The sequence below is a fragment of the Spermophilus citellus genome, assembly GCF_964194105.1.
Source record: "Spermophilus citellus genome assembly, chromosome: 17".
In the NCBI taxonomy this organism is placed as follows: Eukaryota; Metazoa; Chordata; class Mammalia; order Rodentia; family Sciuridae; genus Spermophilus; species Spermophilus citellus.
The window spans coordinates 8,494,122-8,512,567 of NC_138199.1; the positions used below are offsets into that span (position 1 = coordinate 8,494,122).

Here is an 18,446-nt window from a genome sequence, read left to right on the forward strand (position 1 = left end):
TATGGGATATGTTTAGCTATATCTCATTTTTTTCCAACCAAGAGTTCTTATTTCTTCTGATGCTTAATGTTTATTTCAGCCAATTTTGAAAACTTGGATGATTTATTTTAAAAGTGGCTCTTCATTCTATTGCAATATGAATGCATTTCTTGATAGGGTATCTTTCCAAAACCTATACCCATGGCTTTCATATGTCACAGAATACGAGAGATTTGAATTAAAATAGAAGCAAGAGGATATCCCTACGTAATTATCAACCTTTCCAATTATTTTTGGCCAAATCAATAATTCATGAAAATTACCATTTGTCAAGACCTTAGTTAAAACCTCATCCCTCAGGGGGAGTGGAACCCCAGAGAAATAACAGAACAATGAAAAATCTCAGATACTTGGTGAAATATGCCCCACCTGGTCTCCGACTAAACCAATCCCTCACTGTATGCAGCTGAGTCCCCAATGTGTTTAGAAAACATGCATCTTGAATTCCAGTCAACAGCAGGCATATATGGATGAGGGTTCTGTTTCTTTTTTTTGTTTTAATTTTTATTTGTTCTTTTTAGTTATACATGACAGTAGAATATATTTTGACATATTAGACATACATGGAGAATAACTTCCCCTTTTTTTTTTTTTTTGTACACAGTGTGGAGTTACACTGGTTGTGTATTCATGTAGGAACAGGAAAGTTATAGCTGATTCATTCTACAGTCTTTCCCTTCCCTTCATTCCCCTTTGTCTAATGCAGTGAACTTCTGTCCTTCCCTGGCCCCCCTGATTAATGTGAGATAACGTCTGCATGTCCGAGACGTAACGTCAACATGTCTGCATGTTGGTTTTTTGGGACTGGCTTATTTCACTTAGCATGATAGACTTCAGTTCCATCCATTTATCAGCAAATGCCATACTTTCAGATATTCCTGGGTAAGACATGGGTACAGGAAGTATGTAGCCTTAAAGACCTGGAAAACATTGGTATTAGACAAAATTTAACTAGTTTCTTTTTGCAAAGTCATCTCAGAGATTATAATATGCTAATGTTTATCAGGAATTGTTTTAGCCAGCTTTTTACCACTGTGACCAAAAGACCTGACAAGAATAATATAGAGGAGGAAAATTCATTCGGTGCTCACAGTTTCAAAGGTCTCAGTCCATAATGGCCAATTCCATTGCTGTGGGCCCAGGCAGAAGAGAAAAGCAGCTCACGACATAGCTACCTCAGAGAGAGAGAGAGAGAGAGAGAGAGAGAGAGAGAGAGAGAAAGAGATGCCACTCACCAGGGACAAAATATGTACCCCAAAGGCAAAACCCCAGTGACTCACCTCCTCTGACCACACCCTACCCACCTATAGTTAACACCCAGTTAATCTCTATCAATGGATTAATCCACTGAATAGTTTACAACTCTCATAGTCTAATCTTCTCACCCTGGAAAACTCTTGCATTGTCTCACACATGATAGGAATGCTGAAGAAGGGGATATGGCTTCCCAAATTTATATCATCACAGAATAATATTTTACAGAACTTTCCTAGGATGAGGATTACATTTGGGGTCACTGTGGCCTCTCCCCATGTTAGAAATAGCAAGAAGAGACATTGAAGCAGGCACTCAGAGATAGGCTTGCTAGAAGCATCCCTTGGTGCTCAGCACAACAACCTTCACTGAAAATAAGCACCTTACCTCCTTCTCTGATCCAAAAGACAAAGAAGAGTCTTGTTCACCAATATTGATAAGAACGCTACTTAAAATTGTCTTGCCATACATTTTCTGCTCATTTCTCAGTCGGAATCAACCACCTGCTCACCTCCGTCTGCACAATCTCACTCCTACGAGGTCCTTCTCAAATTCCACTTACGAAGGGGGAATTCTTTGTAACCATTCTCAATTTTGTTTGAACTCACTCTCTCTAACTCCCAGTCTAGCAATGAATACATTTCTTTTTTAAATCATCATCTCACCAGAGATTGAGAAAGTGATTTGGCTCCCAACATGAGATTAGTAGGAATTGTGTATGATTTAGACAGTGGTTGAAGTAATCACCGTGGACTCCATTTCAGGCCCACTGTGTTCTTTGGTGATAAGTAGCTGGCAACCCAGGCTGCAGGCTCAAGTCTGGTAACCTTTATCCCTGCTTGGCTACTTGTCTGCCACCCACTCAGTCCACCTGTCCAGTCCTATTGGCACATCCCCAAGTCAATTTAGAGCAGGGCATCAGCATGCGCGGCTGCGATGACAGATGTCAAAACCAACTAGCAAACACATACCAGGCCACTGCGGAAGGACAGATTCAATGGTAGCACTTGAAGTGGCTTTTGCCTCCTGTCATAAAGTTCACCAGCTGTATTTGCCCTACCACAAACTTTTACATTTCTTTTTTTTTTTTTTTGTAAGTTAATTTAGATTTTTTTCTCTTTCTCTTTTTACGCTCTGCCAACATTGCATTTGGGATTGTAGGATTTCATGACTTGCATCGGATTGTAGCTTCAGCACTGGGTGGTCTACTTTAAGCTATTCCTATCTCTCTCTCATATAGTTCTCAAAGTTTTCTAAAATGCTCCTTTTTTATTTTATTCCTGGAATAGAGAACAAAAATTAGGCACTTGTATATGAGGTCTGAAGATCCTGAACTCTAATTTAATTTTTTTTTGCCTGTTTGTGTTTAGCTATAAATACACCTGAATTTTTGAGAGCAGGTAGCTTTACATTCCAAGAAGTACTGATTCAGACTTCTAATATATTAACACTGTTGTGATTGAAATAAGTTCAGAGATGCGAATAGCTTTCATGCATGAATAACCAAACTTTTAAAAAAACTGTATTGGAGTGGTATACACACATAATTCAAAGCAGCAGATGAATTTTTGTATCCAAATTATGAATTGGATCTCAAAGAGTAAAAGGATCTCATCTTATAGTAAATAATTTAGTAGTATGTTAAATATATTATAGGGTAAATAAAGAGGTGGGTTAACTACCTCCTCTTGTGCTAGGCTTTCTGGAGTCAGGCTAGGTTACCACAGTTCAGGTCAGGCTGGTTTGCTGGAGCCCAGAGAACAGGTACAGTCAGACAGGTGAGAGCAGACCGTGCCTGGTGAGTCTTAGCTGATAAGCAGACAGCAATACTGGCTGAGGTCATTTATAAGAACACCAGTGGAAATGGCTGTCCAAGCCAGCAAGGACACCTGTAGGGTGGGATAGAGAACAAAATTTGATAAAACCCAGATAGACATGATGCTCTGACATCCCGATGGATGCTGAAAACAACAATAACAACATCAATAGAATTTATCAGTGCGTACAACTCCAAGCACCCAAGTGTATGTGAATCCAGCAGCATAGACCCCATTTCTTAGAATCTCTCTCTCTCTCTACTTTACTCACCTCTTCATGCCTGTGTTGACTCCATCAGAGGAAAGTACAACCTCTAACAACTCTGCTGGTATCCTTTCAGCCTGGCATTTCTAGAGAAAAGGGTACTTTTTTTTCTAGTAATTCCAGCAAGGTCTTGGAACTGAACCTCTGTTCCTGTCTTTATTTTCTTGCACCTTCTAAATCAAACCCTCTGGACATAAAGATGGCTACTTTGATACCTATACCAAGGGATGAGGCTTGCTTTATTGGGAAACTGGAATTTGTAGCATGCGTAAGAGAAGCATTTACCCGCCACCCCCCAAAAAATTAAATGTGGGTGCTTATAATAGAAAAAGAGAAGACAAAAATTAGAGATGGTCATTGTAATAGCTACAGTTGCTATTTTTTCCCTCAGCTCCCCCCCTCTAGGCTGCCTTCTGGTACATATAGTAGTAAGCACCTCTCCAACAGGTCGGGGGCAAACCTCATCTGGGAGAGTGTTATAATACATGAGTCTATCTGACACCAGTGTACAAATTAGATTAAGGTGCGGTTTCTTCAAAACATTTTACTGCCAGAAAATTGTCATCATAAATTACAAATCTGCAATGACTAATAATATGGTTTGGAAGTCCCCCCCCCCCAGAATTCATATGTTGGAAATATAACACCAAAGTCACAAGTTAATAGCATTCAACTTTGGGGAGGTGATTGGCTCATGAGGGTTTGGCCCATAAGAATGTATTAACCCATTCATGGATTAATAGGTTATCAAGGGAGCCAGTTGGTTATGAGAGTAAGACTGATTTAAAAGCCAGTTTGGCCATTTCTTAAGAGCCCCTCTCACTATGTGATGCCTAGTTGACCTGCCCTAGAACTCCACAAGATGCTATCTACCTGCAAGATTATCTAACCAGGTGATCTTCCCATCACCTTGGATCTCCTAGTCTCCAGAACTGTAAGAAATAAATTTCTTTTCTTTGTAAATTCCCTAGCCTCAGGTATCCAGTTATAGTAACCAAAAACACAGTAAAGCAACTACTACATGAATGATGTGCCCTGGGATTAATGTGTGGGCAAAACCCACACAACCTAACTATGACACAAAGTTTGGTATTCCTTTGCTCCCCACATTTTAGGTAAACAAGGCAATTTTTGTGAGGTTCCTCAAGATGGTCTTCAAGATGGTTTCTCAAGATGCAATTGAGAGAGAGAGGGGGGGTGGGGAGAAAGACTAATGGAATCAGATGGAATCAGAAATGTTGGGTAAGAATATCAAGAAAAAAGAAGTATGTCTTCTCATCTGGTAACCTCATTTTCAAGAATGGGTGTAAACTAGAGAAAATAACAAGAAATATGTGCAACAGGAAACAGAAGCTACAATATAATGCAAAAGACTGCTAAAATCACACTTCTGCTCCCAGGAAGCTTCTTCCTTAATAGATAAGAGAAACACTTAAAGATAAAACAAGAAAAATACGAAGGTCTAGTTATAGTCAAACATCCAACAAATACTTTTCAACTACTCCTTGGAATGTCACCTTGGTATTTATTGCTTCTGACACAATATGTAATATCCATCCCCCAATTCCCTCAGGGACCATTTTAAAATCTGCCATCTCCACCAAACCTCCCTTCCAATTGCCAGCGAGTAATTGACTGCCACCTATGCTCTCCTCTAGTGACAACTGGTTATTCAGCTTGAATTCTACTGTGTTGTCTTGACAATGCTATAAGAGAAAGTTTCCTACAACAGCAAATGTAGTCATGTCCCTGTTCACAGACGTCCAACACAAGTCCGGACTCTCAAGAACATCCTACAAGTCTCCTGGTTTCTTCTCTTTCCCAGGCCAATCACATAATCCACTCCCATCAAAACACACACTGCTGACAATACACCACTTCCTCTCATCTTTTGGGCCTTTCTGTATGTTTCTCTTTGCCACTGAAATGCACCATCTCCATCTCTTCTTTTGATGCAGCACATCTTTATGGGGTACCTCCCTTGCATCAGGTAATATCTTAGATCTTTCAGGTATACCAATGAGCAATGGTTGTGGCCCCATGGGGCACATGTATTCAGAGGGGAAGGCATAGACATAATTATCCATCTATATAATTATGAACCCTCTCTGAGAATCTGTACTAGGAGCTTTCATCAAACTAGGAGCAGGAGATGGACAGGGAAGACATCCTTGAAGATGAGTTTTGAGCTGATAATCACAGAACAGGTTGAGAGAGGTGCATTCTAGGCAGAAAGTCCACATGCCTTGAGACAGGAAGGAAAAAGGCACATCAAAGAACTGAATTTGGAGCAAAATCTCTGGTAGTTCATTGAATATAACACAAGGTTACATTCTAAGCAGTGTGTGATGTTTTGGCTCATGAAGATGATAAGCTCTTGTAAGTCAGGTTTCCCCACAGACAGGACATACTGAGAGCTCCTAGATCCATATTGCCCTCTCCTCCTGCTTCAAGAGGTTGACCTGGATATATGACATAAATGGTCTCCTGAGCATTCAGACTTCCAAATCAATTTAGCCAGCATGGTGCCTTGGGAGGAGATGGAGGCAGGAATGAAACTGGGGGAGAAAGAGGAAAGAAATGGGGTGTTGGAGGGCTATAACAGGTGTCTCATGGATCTGCTCATATCCTGGGAAGGGAAGGTAAAAAATCCAGGAAAGCACTATATATATATATATATATATATATATATATATATATATAGAGAGAGAGAGAGAGAGAGAGAGAGAGAGAGAGAGAGAGAGAGAGCGCGCGGGGTGGGGGATGAGAAATTTAAGGGAAACTAACCTTATCACTTGAGTTTTTAGATCAGTGAAATTTGGGGAGTGTTTTTTTTTTCCTTTGTGAATTTTTATATTACATATTAAATTGTCATTTTTAAATGAAAGTGCCTTATTGATACTTTAGCAGGTGGGAGGATGTCATTTTAAAACATATTCCTTACTTTAGAATGTAAACCCCATGTGGTAAGATGTAAGAAGAGATAATAAACCTGTTTCACAACAATGTAATGGATCCATAATATCCAAGCTGGGAAGGATTTGATGTTCAGTGACATCTCAGGAATGGATATCACATTAAGGAGTAGAGAAGGAGACAGAGAGGCAATTCAAAAGTCCCTGAATATAAACCTCACCTACCTCATCAAGGAGAAGCCCACCAAGAGAGAACTTTATGCTTTTTGAGGAGTGAGATAGGCTTTAAGATAGAATTACAAAGAGAAAGGGAGAAACAGGAAGAAACTGGGTGTAAAGTCTATTGTACTTTCTGGTGTTTGGGTAGGCATTTTTTTTTCCCCTTTAAAGAACCATAATAATTATTAGCTCTGACTTGCTTCCATTCTAATCAATACTTCTGAATACATGAAAGAAAGCATTTTTCTAAGAGAATGCGATCGAAAGACTTTAATCCCACGTCTTGGGTTTTGTCATGATCAGATGCAACACCACCCACCTATCCCCTATTGTCATGTCAAGAACATTTATTTTCCTGACTCTTCCCCCTAGGAGACTGACTTCAGCAAGCTGTCTCACAGTGAAGCATGCTGCTTCTATGTGACTTTTGCCTTCTAGTTTCAATTAACTTTCCTTTCCTTTATGCCTTTACATGTAAGTGTGATAACTGCTCCCCGCTTCTAGACCAGGATTATAGTCAGACTCTGTCTTTGCTACTCCTTTGTAAACATTTTTATTTTTATTTTTGTCAATTAACTCTCCATAAATTAGCTTAATTTAAATGTGTTGTCTGACTTCTAATGAGAACCCAACATACACTCCTGCCACCAAAACAACATCTTCACCTTTGTGTTCTATCAGAGTAGCCACTGGCCCCCTGTGCGTATTTAACATTTGAAATGTGGTGGCTAGTTCCAATCAAGATGTTCTGGAAATATAAAATACACTGGATTCCCAAGACTTAGGATGGAAAAAAAATGAATGAGTATTAGTCTTTTTACTGCTGCTATGACAGAATATCACAGATTGGGTAAATAATAAATAATGGAAACTTATTTGGAGCATTCTTCTGGAGGCTCGTAAGTGCAAGAGCAAGGGGCTGGCATCTGGCAAGAACATTCATGCTGCATCATGCCAGGGCAAAAGGTAGAAGGGATGGCAAGTAAAGTGCTCCAGACACATAGAAAAGGGGGACTGAATTCCCTCCTTTATAACTAACACACTTGGGAAATAATAGCCTTAATTCATTTGTGAAGGGAGAGTCCCCATAACCTAGTCATCTCTTAAGGTTCCTACCTCTTAATACTGTCATGATGGTAATGACATTTTAAAAAATATTTATTTTTTAGTTTTAGGTGGACACAATATCTGTATTTTATTCTTATGTGATGCTGAGGATCAAATCCAGTGCCTCATGCATGAGAGGCAAGCACTCAACCACTGAACTACAATCCCAGCCCCTGCAATTAAATTTTAATATGAGGTTTGGAGGGGACTTTCAAACCACAGCAGAACATAAATGACCTCAATAATTTTTGTACTGACTACATGTTAAAAGCACACATTTAGAGATGAGAAGTAGTTTTACCTGTTTTTTACTTGCTTTTTAGATTATAAAATTCAGTCAAAATTTTTAAGTTACCTACATGGCTCATATTTGTGACTTATAATGCACAGAGCTGCCTTAGATGTGTGAGGGATGGTGAGAATCATATTTCCAACCCAGTATGAGTCTTTAATACCCACATAAAAGAAATACCCATGCTTGCAATGAGAAAGCAGGAACACACCATATCGGATCACATTGGAGCTACAAACAAACTTGGAGCCCAACATTTTCCAGATGAGGAAACCCAGCCATGTTTGTAAGCATGTATGGAATTGCCCGCTTTTGGTTTAAAATGGTCTTTGTTTTCTTCCTTTAGCAAAGCAGGCTCAAATAATTGGAGAAAAGTTTGGGAATGTATTAAACTTAAAGCTAGTATTAAATCTCAACTGGTTTGTCAATATCCAATTTTAGGACACAAGAGGATATTAAAGTTTGCAGGATTTGCTGTTCATTCTCGTAAAAGTCCAAAGGTCTATAACATCAGAATGTAATCATTGATGGCGGGATGGTAGTTTATACATAAAACCATATCCAGCAGTGAGTACTTTTCTAGCAGGGAACAAATACATCCTTTCCATCCAAGCCCAGAGTTAGGCGACGACTTCCACTTCCAAGGCCAAGTAGAATATAGGAAGTAAAATGAGGGAAAATACATCAAGCAAGCCCCAACACTAGGCAACAGGAATTCCTAATGAATTTCCTTACACCTGGGTGGTGTTGCAGCTGTGGCCTCTCCAGAAAACTGCCTCCACAATTTAGAGGGATTGGAATGAAGCTGCCAGGCCACCACCCACATTGCGAAGTGTCCTGGGGAGACAAGGAAGCCTAGAAAAAAGGAACAAATAGGACTGGAACAAAAACCCCACTTCATGCGGGTTCCACCGGCCACCTCCTGCCATTAAACAGCAAGGCGGTAGGTATCCTTTTCAGACCTGCTCTCTGGGGAGTGCGTGAAGAGGATATAGGGTCAGGGAAGGCAAGAGAAAGAGGAAATCTCTGTTTATGAAAGGGCATTTAACCCCTTGAAGCACACGAGCGCTCGCGCGCGCACACACATAAACACATGCACACAACATTAACTAAAAGACATTTCATAAAAAACTGGGCATACGGATTTGGAATCAGAGCTGATTTTTAAAAAATCTTTAATTTTTGTCTTTGATTTATTTTCTGGTTCACTTCTAGGCTCTGAAGGATCCTGGATCATTCTAAATAAATTCAAGGGAGCCATATATATATATAAAACTTTGTTCAAGGGCCCGCAAAGGACAAGCGTTGCGATAAATTCAGTTTGCCCCAGACAAATGGGGACGTGGCTTGCAGCATGATACTGGGCACCGCTGCAAAAAAACTTCCAAAGGTTCAGGAGATAGAAGGACCAAGGCGATGGGAAGGGGTAAGGGGTTGACCGATGCGGAAGCAGAAGCAGGAGGGAGGCAGAACGCCGGGAATCTGGAAAGGATCAAGGGTGCAAAGTTCTGAGCAGAGTTGGAAAGGTTTGGCAACCCCTAAACGAGCGAGCGGCCCTCTGGGTGGAAGGCAGGCCCTAGGGATAGGACTGGCGCTAGCTGTCAGTCAGACAATCCCGGAGCCCCGGCAGCCTCCAGTTCCGCTGTCTGGAAAGGGGCCAGACAATCGCGAGTGAGCTGGATCAGTGAGGAAGGGGCGTCTCCCCTATCGCCCCCGCCCTCTCCAGTGCCTTTGGGCCGCCGCTGTGGAGCCCGCGCCACCTTTTCTCCATCTCACCCCGCCCGCCCGACTGGCCCAGCCCCTACGCCGCGGTCTGCGCCCCATTGCGCTGGTCCGGGGGCTGGTCCCGCCCGGGCCGTTGACGTCACCACCAAGTTTGCTGCCCTCCGCGCCCCACGTGTAGCTGCGGCGGCCTGGGAGGCGGCAGGGGAGCGCCTGCGAGAACTGGGACCGCAGCCGCTGACAGGTCCCGCGCAGCCAGCCTGCGCCACGCGGCTCACAGGTGGGGCCCGAGAACAGTTTGCAGCCTCCTGGAGCGCACCAAGCTGGGTGGACCGCTCGGGGCGTAGGCCTTCTGGGTCACTCTCGGACAGAGGGACCAGGGGGCACCTCGCACCAGGAGGATCCAAGCCCAGACCTAGAGGGCGCGCCCAGTCGGGCAAGGAGACCAGAGGAAGCAGGGTCTGGGGCACAGTCGCTCAACGCTGTCTGGAGCGCACGCAGCTCAGCGGCCCTGGAGCCGCGCGTCCCTGCTACGGGGACCAAACCCAGAATGCACGACCTCTGAGGGAGATCCGCGGGAGAGGACGCTCAGGATCTGGGCTGAGTCGCACTTCTTCGCCACTATCCCAGCGACTCCTAGGGAACTGGGGCGCGAGCGCTGCCCCCAAGCCTCAGGATTTGGGCGAGTTTAAGACCTAAGACGATGGTTTCTTAAGCACGGCATCGGTCCCCCCCTCTTCTCCCCTTCGTCTGGAGGCAGGGATCCCGCTCAGGGCTCCCGGTGCTCGGTTCCCTGGAGGAGCCCGGCTGCCGCCTCCCAGGGTAGCTCGCACCGCCGCAGGGGCGCACAGCCTATGTGGCCTCGGTCCAGAGCGCAGGCCCGCTTAGGGGATGTCATGGCACCTGGCGGAGTACCGGCCTAGCATGGCCCGCGCGCTGCCCCAAGTCGCCTCCGGCTAGGATGGCCCCTCCGGGCCCAGCCGGCGCCCACCCCACCTTGATCGAGCCGTTGTCCCGCAGCATCTTCCGGAAGTTCTTACTGATGCTCTGCTCCCTGCTCACGTCCCTTTACGTCTTCTACTGCTTGGCCGAGCGCTGCCAGACCCTGTCCGGCCCCGTCGTGGGGCTGTCGGTCGGCGGCGAGGAGGCGGGGGCCCCAGGTCGCGGCGTCCTGGCTGGAGGCCCGAGGGAGCTAGCGGTGTGGCCCGCGGTGGCGCACAGAAAGCGTCTCCTGCAACTGCAGCACTGGCGGAGACGCCGTCCTCCCGTGCCGCGAGACGACGGCGACGACGAGGCAGCCTGGGTAGAGGAGACCCCTGGCCTGGCCGCCAGTCCCGGAGGTTCAGGGGCGGGAAGCAGCGTGGCGGAGGCTCCGCCGGGGACCTTGGCTCTACTTTTGGACGAAGGCAGCAAGCAGCTGCCGCAGGCCATCATCATCGGCGTGAAGAAGGGCGGCACACGGGCTCTGCTGGAGTTCCTGCGCGTACACCCCGACGTGCGCGCTGTGGGCGCGGAGCCCCACTTCTTCGATCGCAGCTACCACAAGGGACTCGCTTGGTATCGGTGAGCGGGCGCAGGCCCTGGCGGGGAGAGTCAGAGCGCAGGGGGGCTGGGCTGGTGGAGACTCCTGAGAGCCTTTGGAACCTAGTACATTTCCCTCCCCGCTTCTTGCCGAAGGCAAACCCGACTCTAAGTTGAGGAAATGAAACCCATTCCTCAAAATACCTTCTCTTCTGGGGGAGCGGGGAGGTGGGTGTTGAAGGAGGGAGCGAGTGGGAGGGAAACTTTTGTCTTAATAATTTTGGAACTTGGGATTCCCTTTCCCCAAAGCCAGACTCATCTCTTTCTCCTGCCCTGTGAAAGTATGCGCTAAAGGGGGTGGGGGGATCGCCCCCACTGCCTCCTGCGCCCCATAGTTAGAAACCTGTTCATCATTACTAAGTTACCTCTCCCAAGGAAATCTGTTTTTTTTTTCTTCTTTATCTTTTGGGCAATTCCCTTCGGCTAACACAGTCCTTACCATCAGGTATTTATTTACCTTGACGCTTTGCCAGATAGTTATCCGAGGTGGTAAGTCATATAGAGACACAGTGCAAGTGGCGGAGAGTGGACATAGTTTGGATAATCTAAGTCTCAGCAAGTGGCAGCAACCAGTCACCATGTTTTAAAGAAGCTTCCTTGGTAATCACTTTTGTTTGGGGGGTGATTTCAGTAAAGGGCTTTTGATATTTATAGGGAAAAGGAACTTTTGTCTCTGGACTAGCAAAAAGTTTTCTAAGGAGCTTCCAGCAATCCTTTTTACAAATAAGGTAGCTAATTTTAAAAGGTGGGGAGGATATGAAAAGTAAAAAAGTACATTGTGGAAAACTCTGAGAATACTGTTTAGGAAATAAGTCTCATTTAGACATTAATGTTCAATTTGTCAATCTCTTCAAATTTAGGCCACCTTTAATAAAGGAATTGGCCAAACTCATAAATTGTAGTGTCACCTGGATTTTGTTTGCCATAAAATATTGACTTTTTTTTTTCTTCCCTCCGAGTACAAGGAGAAATTATGGGACTACAACTTTCACTTTATAAAGTTTATTGTGTTCATAAAATATTCATTCTTGCTATTTTAACTGAAACAATATTATCAAGAGTTACAACACAATTTACATATACTCCAAAAGTCTGCTCAATTAACCATTCATTCACCAAACAGAAATGGACATAATTTGACAAGTTTATTTACTTGAGGGGTCAAGCACACCCTCAGATTGATTTCAGAAGCCGAATTTATAGTAATTCAGCTCATGGAAGAAAGGTTTGGTCCTAAAAATCATATCCAAACATTGAATGCTTTTAAAAGAGTAACTTTCCATTTGTTGGAAACAAAAACAAACAACCTTCCCTTAATATAGAATATATATCATTTAAAATCATCGGCCACTTAAACTATCCCCTTGTGTTTCTGTCATTTATGTTATATCCTCTGGGAAGTTGTTATAAAAATGACCTGTTGAATCTGGAAACAACAGGTCCTTCTTTTTAGCACAAAGGCAGCTCTGTTTTTTTTCATCAAGGACACAAGAAAGAGTGAATAAAGACCCCTAAAACTCTTATCTGTAGCAGCGTGCATTGAATTTGGGTTCGTACAGTGCTAGAAGGGAACACATTTCAAGCCGACAGTCTGAACCATCTAGTCCAACATTGGGCTCTGAGGTGCTATTAAATATGGTGAAATATTTAGTACTAAACCCCTTTATTTTCGTTTTGCCATATAAACTTTATTTCCACAAAGTAGGATTGTTTCTTCTCACTCCAGCAATGAGTATTTGAGGACACAGTGTATCTACAGACCTGGATCTTATTTTCTGTAGAACTTTTTGAACTCATGTAAAACAGGAAGGTTTCAAGGTAACTAGAAACACAAGTATTAAAAAAAGAAAGAAAGAAAGAAAGAAATAGTAAGAAAGAAAAGAAAAAGAGTCATAAACTTTGAGGCCTCTCCTTTGGAAACTGGATGCATGCTGTAAAGTAAATCTCTGCTTGGATTGTTTATGCCGGCAGAAGAGTTCTATAAAACAATTTATGGTGGTTACAAAAATAACTGCACAGTAGACTTCATGGTTTGGTGAATTTAATTTTCCAAGTGTTGGAGCAATGTCTTTGTTTTACCATTTGCAACTTTTTTTTTTTTATTGAATGCATAAATTTAAGCTTAACTCAATTACATAGAAAACTTTTATTAAAAAAAAAAAAACCTACGGAGCCTGGATTATGTGATTATTTAATGAAATTTCCCCACAGTTCTCTTTCATCTTGGCTCTGAACTTGGAGTGTAATGTTTGTAAGAAAGACTGAAGATTTAGCTATATTAAAAAAAAAGTACCACACAGAATGTCTCTTAACTACTAAATGCATTCTCACCACTTATATTTAACTAATATTCCAGAATAGGGTATTCAGTTAGTCCTTCCTGAGTTGCCCCAAATTTGCAATATAGGATTTCTACTCACCCTAAAGACCACACACATACACATACACACAAACAGAAAGAAAAAGCCCAATATTTTACCCTAAAGTGAATGATGGAAGAGAAAAATGTCTAAAAAATATTTTTAGACACTCACTGACTTGGGAGAATCCTTGTGGGTTTTTTTTTTTTTTTTTTTTTTTTTTTTTTGCTCAGTGGAATCTCTCACATTGCCATAATAGTTTGCTGTGGCAGCACCCCCTACTGTTCTCATGAGGAGATACTGCTATTAGGAAGTTTGAAGAAAAGCTCTTGGAGAAGGAGTTTGAAAGTTAGAAATGCCTGTTGCGGAGATGTTCCAATAAATTTCCCTCACTCAGAAGAAAATAAAATTATTTGTAAACTGTGTCTCTAGAGTCGAGTCATCAGCTCTTTGTTTTGTATTAAAAACAAAGAAAATGAGTCTGTTAGGTGAGATCTCCAAAGAAAAAAATTATTCTTATTGATTTAAAATGTTTTAATATCCTAAACAAACCTCCTGGCAAACTTTTATATGTGTAGGACTTTGTTAATAATAATTTAGGACACTTCAGTGGAGTTCACCGGATATGAAACTCCACCCTGATAGGGTTTAAAAAACATTCCTCATTACTTAATTTAGCAGACATGATATCAGTACAACAAATGTCTGTGGCTTGCATGTCATGGGAAAGCAATCCTTTGCAATGAATAGTCTCCATTTCCATTGTATGTGTGGTGGGTTCACAAAGGAAAGTGGAAAATTGTTTCATTCATTTTAAAAATGTCGAGATCTCTCCTAGAGGTCTAGACCAATTGCCTCTGCTGTAGTTCCAGAGCATGTGAGCTTACTTTAAGAACAAGAATTTCTTCTCTATTTATTTATATCTGCTCCAAATAAAAGGTATGTTTTTTAATCCTAAGATAATAGACACTTATAAAGTAGTTAAAAGATATATATATATATATATATATATATATATATATATATATATATATAATACAATACACAAATATATACACATATATACATCTAAATGTGTATATACCCCCCCACACACACATAGTCACACTGTGGGGGATTGTTCCATGACCTGCTATGTGTACCAAACTCAGATTTTCAAGTACCTTATAAATGGCATGATATTTTGTTATAACCTATGTACATGCTACTTCAAATTATTTCTAGATTACTTAAAAGATCAAATACAATGTAAATATGTTGTAACAGTTGACTCTTATACTGTATTGTTTAGGGAATAATGACAAGAAAAACATCTGTATATGTTTGGAACAGATAAGAATATTTTTCTGAGACTTTGTTTTGCTTTCTATTTTATCTTTTGAGGTAGGGTCTTGCTATGTTCCCCAGTCTGGCCTAAGACTCATGATCCTCCTGCCTCAGCCTCCTGAATAGCTGGGATTACAGGAATGTGCCACTACTGCCTGGCTTGGTTTCTGAATATTTTTTTATCTGTAATTATGAATCTGTGAATTAGGAACCTGCAAACGCAAAAATCCTGCTATGAGTCTGTCTTTCTATCTGTCACATAAACACGTATATAAGTAGATTTTGTGACACGTTAGTCTCTTATTTTGGTATAAAATAGGAAGTACTCATTATAGAGTTTCTTATTCTGGCATGTCTACTTCATATATTTTCATTTCTTTGATAAGTCTGGACAATTTCAGCAGAGAAGAACATCACTAGAAGCACTTTTTAGTGTATAGGAAGATCAAAGATTACTCAGCTTGGGGTATGAAGTTAGTACTCCCTTGACTTTAACAAAATTTGAAATCTTATGGTCTCTAGTGATCATGGCCTTATTTTTCGAGGCCATTGGAGAGACAAATTGAGCAGAGGCACTTTCTGTTCCTATAAGGAGAAATCGGCATTTTGTAGCAGCTGCGAGCAGCTGCGGAGTACCTCCATGTGCAGTTTCCCACCCTCCTGAACCGAGAGCCCTTCTGCGTGAAGGGTTTGAAATGAAATTGGAGCCAAGGGAGCTGCAGGGCTGGCCACCCATGCAAGGCCATATGGACTGAAGTCCTAAGACTCTGACCTTAGAGCAAGGAAAAGAACATTGGGAGAGGCTAACGGCTGGGAACAGGGTAGGAAGAAATTGCTTTGGACTCTTAGTTTCACATCCATGCTCATGGAAGAAGAGGGTATAACTTCTTTCTTGCATGTAGTTCTCAGAATCTCTTAGTGACTAGACACTTGCAACCCAGCAAGAGGTTGATGTGTCAAAATGCTGTCATTTTTTTCCCCCTCAACTCTGGGCTCATCCCCAGTAGTGAAGGAATGCAAGTCAATCAGCCTCGTTCCTGTGTGCGTGCATGTGTGTGCACACGCATGCCCTCACGCACATGCATGTGTGTGCAAAAACAAATACCTAGAAGGTAGGGAAAATGTAATGGAATTTTTAAGAGTAAAGTCATTAATTGGTTGGGGAGCTTCTAAGCAATATCAGACATCATGGGTATGGAACAGGCTTTAAAGACATTTTTGGTGAATCTCAGAATTGGAGTACCTTGTATGAGTGTACATTCCCTTATTATGATGAGGTTTATGGTATATTAATAGACTTTACATGAAAGCATAGGCATCTTTGGGTAGAAGCTCACTATAGCATTGTGTTCTCCTGCCCTCCCCTCAAAAAGAAAACACTCTGGCCAAAATATTTGTCTCATATAAATAAATCTGTTGATTGGCCAAGGAAGAATAAGTGCCAAGTCTGTATTTTGGAGGGGTCATGGGAATAAAATAAGCCTGTGCAATTAATGACAACAGGGACTAAACTTACATAGACCAGATGCTCACATAATGAGAAGAAGAGTGTCAGTCTCAGAGCAAACAAACCTTCCTGATATAAACAACACAAAAGGGGCCTCATAGATCTATTTGGGATGAATTTGAACAATCAAAAATTGCAATTACCATCGGTCAAATTGTTAGGCCCATTCAGGAACTTGATATTCTTAGTTCTTTTCCTTAGGGGGAAATCTTCCACCATGAAGTAATAATAACTCGGCTGATAAAATAAAAGCACCATGGCTTGGTCTATGCTTCCCAATGACATGAGACCCTAAGCTTTTAGAAATTTGTTTCTTGCTTACACAATGAGTTATAATTGTGAAAATAGACTGCTATTAAATATATGACTTTTATATTGTAATTGGAGGAAATTGCACAAAGTAATATCTTAGCTCCCTAGTCTTTGTCATTCTAAGAATGTCTTAAAATATTTGTCAGCAGTTTAAATTCTTTGCTAATTTGATACAGTTTTAAAATCTCTTTGGGAGTATATGAAGACAGTTAACAAACACACTTACGTGAAGCCAAAATTTAGATTATATGAAGCCAAAATTTAGATTTGAGGCAAATGCTGAGTTCAGCGAATCAAAGAATCTATCCAAATTCTTGCCTGTAATGATGTGATCCTTGAATTTTTTTATTTCTCAAAACTATTCATGCTCAGTGAAAATTTACAATGATCCTAAGGTCACTTGAGTACTATATTCCAGAGTTCAGATTTGGCTCATTTCAGAAGTTGTCTGGTAACAGTAAATTTGAAAAGGGAAAGGGGAAATGATTATTAAGAATGCATTAAATGCTTGCCATTAGAGAAAGTCTTGCAAAGGTTATAAACAAAATCTTGTTCACTGAGAGCAGCTTAATTTGAATGTGATGTGTAGTGCCACCTAGTGGTAGGGGGGAGCATCAAAGACCCCCCCCACCCCAAACACACACACACACACACACACACACACACACACACACACACACACACGGCCTACCCAGAGGGAGAAATTGGAAAACTTCATCTTCATCAGGGTGTATTTGCAGTCTCATTTAAAAGAAGAAGAAAGAAAGAAAACAAACTGTGTTTCGGTAGCACTCATAGCAAGTCTATTTTCCTGGCACTGCTGAGCTGTACTTTGCCTCTTTCACACAAGGATAGTTCATGTCTGTTAGGAAGGGAGTTTATTATTTGGAAAGAAAGAAAAGAGACTTGACTTGACAATAAACCTGAAAACCAAGATATAAATGATTAGAGGATTTATATTAGAAATATGTTTGGCGGAAAGGAATGTCATATGCCCCAGATTACTTTTGTTAGTGTGTTTTGCCTCTGTTTCTGAAAGCCGGCTTCAGATGAAAATACTTCCAGATGATTTTATTTCAACATCCCTAATGCAGACTTATTCCTTCCCCTGTGTGGTACAGGCTCTGGAGGAGGGTCCCCTGTTTCCTAACAGGCAGCAAACAGAAGCCTTTTTAACCCTTAATGCACCTGAGATACCCTGTGGAATAATCCTGCCCTTTGCACAAGGAGACAGCTTCTTGGGGGACAGTGCTCCAGCAGTTCCACAGCAGGGAATTTCTGTGCTTGCAGTCTGGTGACTAGGGACAGTAGGTTGGGAAGCAGGGTGATGGTTGGGTTAAATTGAGGACAGGAGGAAAGAGATGAATAGAAACCTTACATTGGGGGAAACCTGGCAGACACCCCCTTAATCAAGTGACCAAGGTTAATATCCCTGGTTATGTTGAGGTCATGTTTCCCTGGTGTAATCCAGAGAGAATGATGCTTCCTCTCTGTGGACTACTCTTCTCCCACGTCCATAAATCCCGTCTGACCATGAGGAAAACATTGGACAAACCCAAATTGAGAGACATTCTGCGAAGTACCTCAGCAGTACGCTTCAAAAGCTTCATGATCATGCAAAGCAAGTTAAAACTGATAAACTCTCTCAGATGAGAAGAAACAAAGGTGACTCATTAATATGAGTAAATAAATATAGGGATAACCTCTGATTGGATTCTTGAACAACAACA

The 18,446-nt window shown here is 41.9% G+C and overlaps 1 protein-coding gene across 2 annotated transcripts in view; it reads left to right on the forward strand.

Moving 5' to 3' along the window:
• The first annotated feature begins 9,816 nt into the window (after nt 1–9,816).
• The window catches only part of LOC308636643 (heparan sulfate glucosamine 3-O-sulfotransferase 3A1), a 95,373-nt gene continuing 86,743 nt past the window's right edge, over nt 9,817–18,446 (forward strand). The window contains exon 1 of one of the 2 annotated variants that reach the window (XM_081272226.1): nt 9,817–11,187. In XM_081272226.1, the coding sequence (XP_081128352.1) occupies nt 10,592–11,187 (596 nt within the window). In that variant the 5' untranslated portion in view covers nt 9,817–10,591. Of the gene's footprint in view, nt 11,194–18,446 lie in introns of both variants that reach the window. The other variant, XM_081272225.1, reaches the window with a different exon arrangement.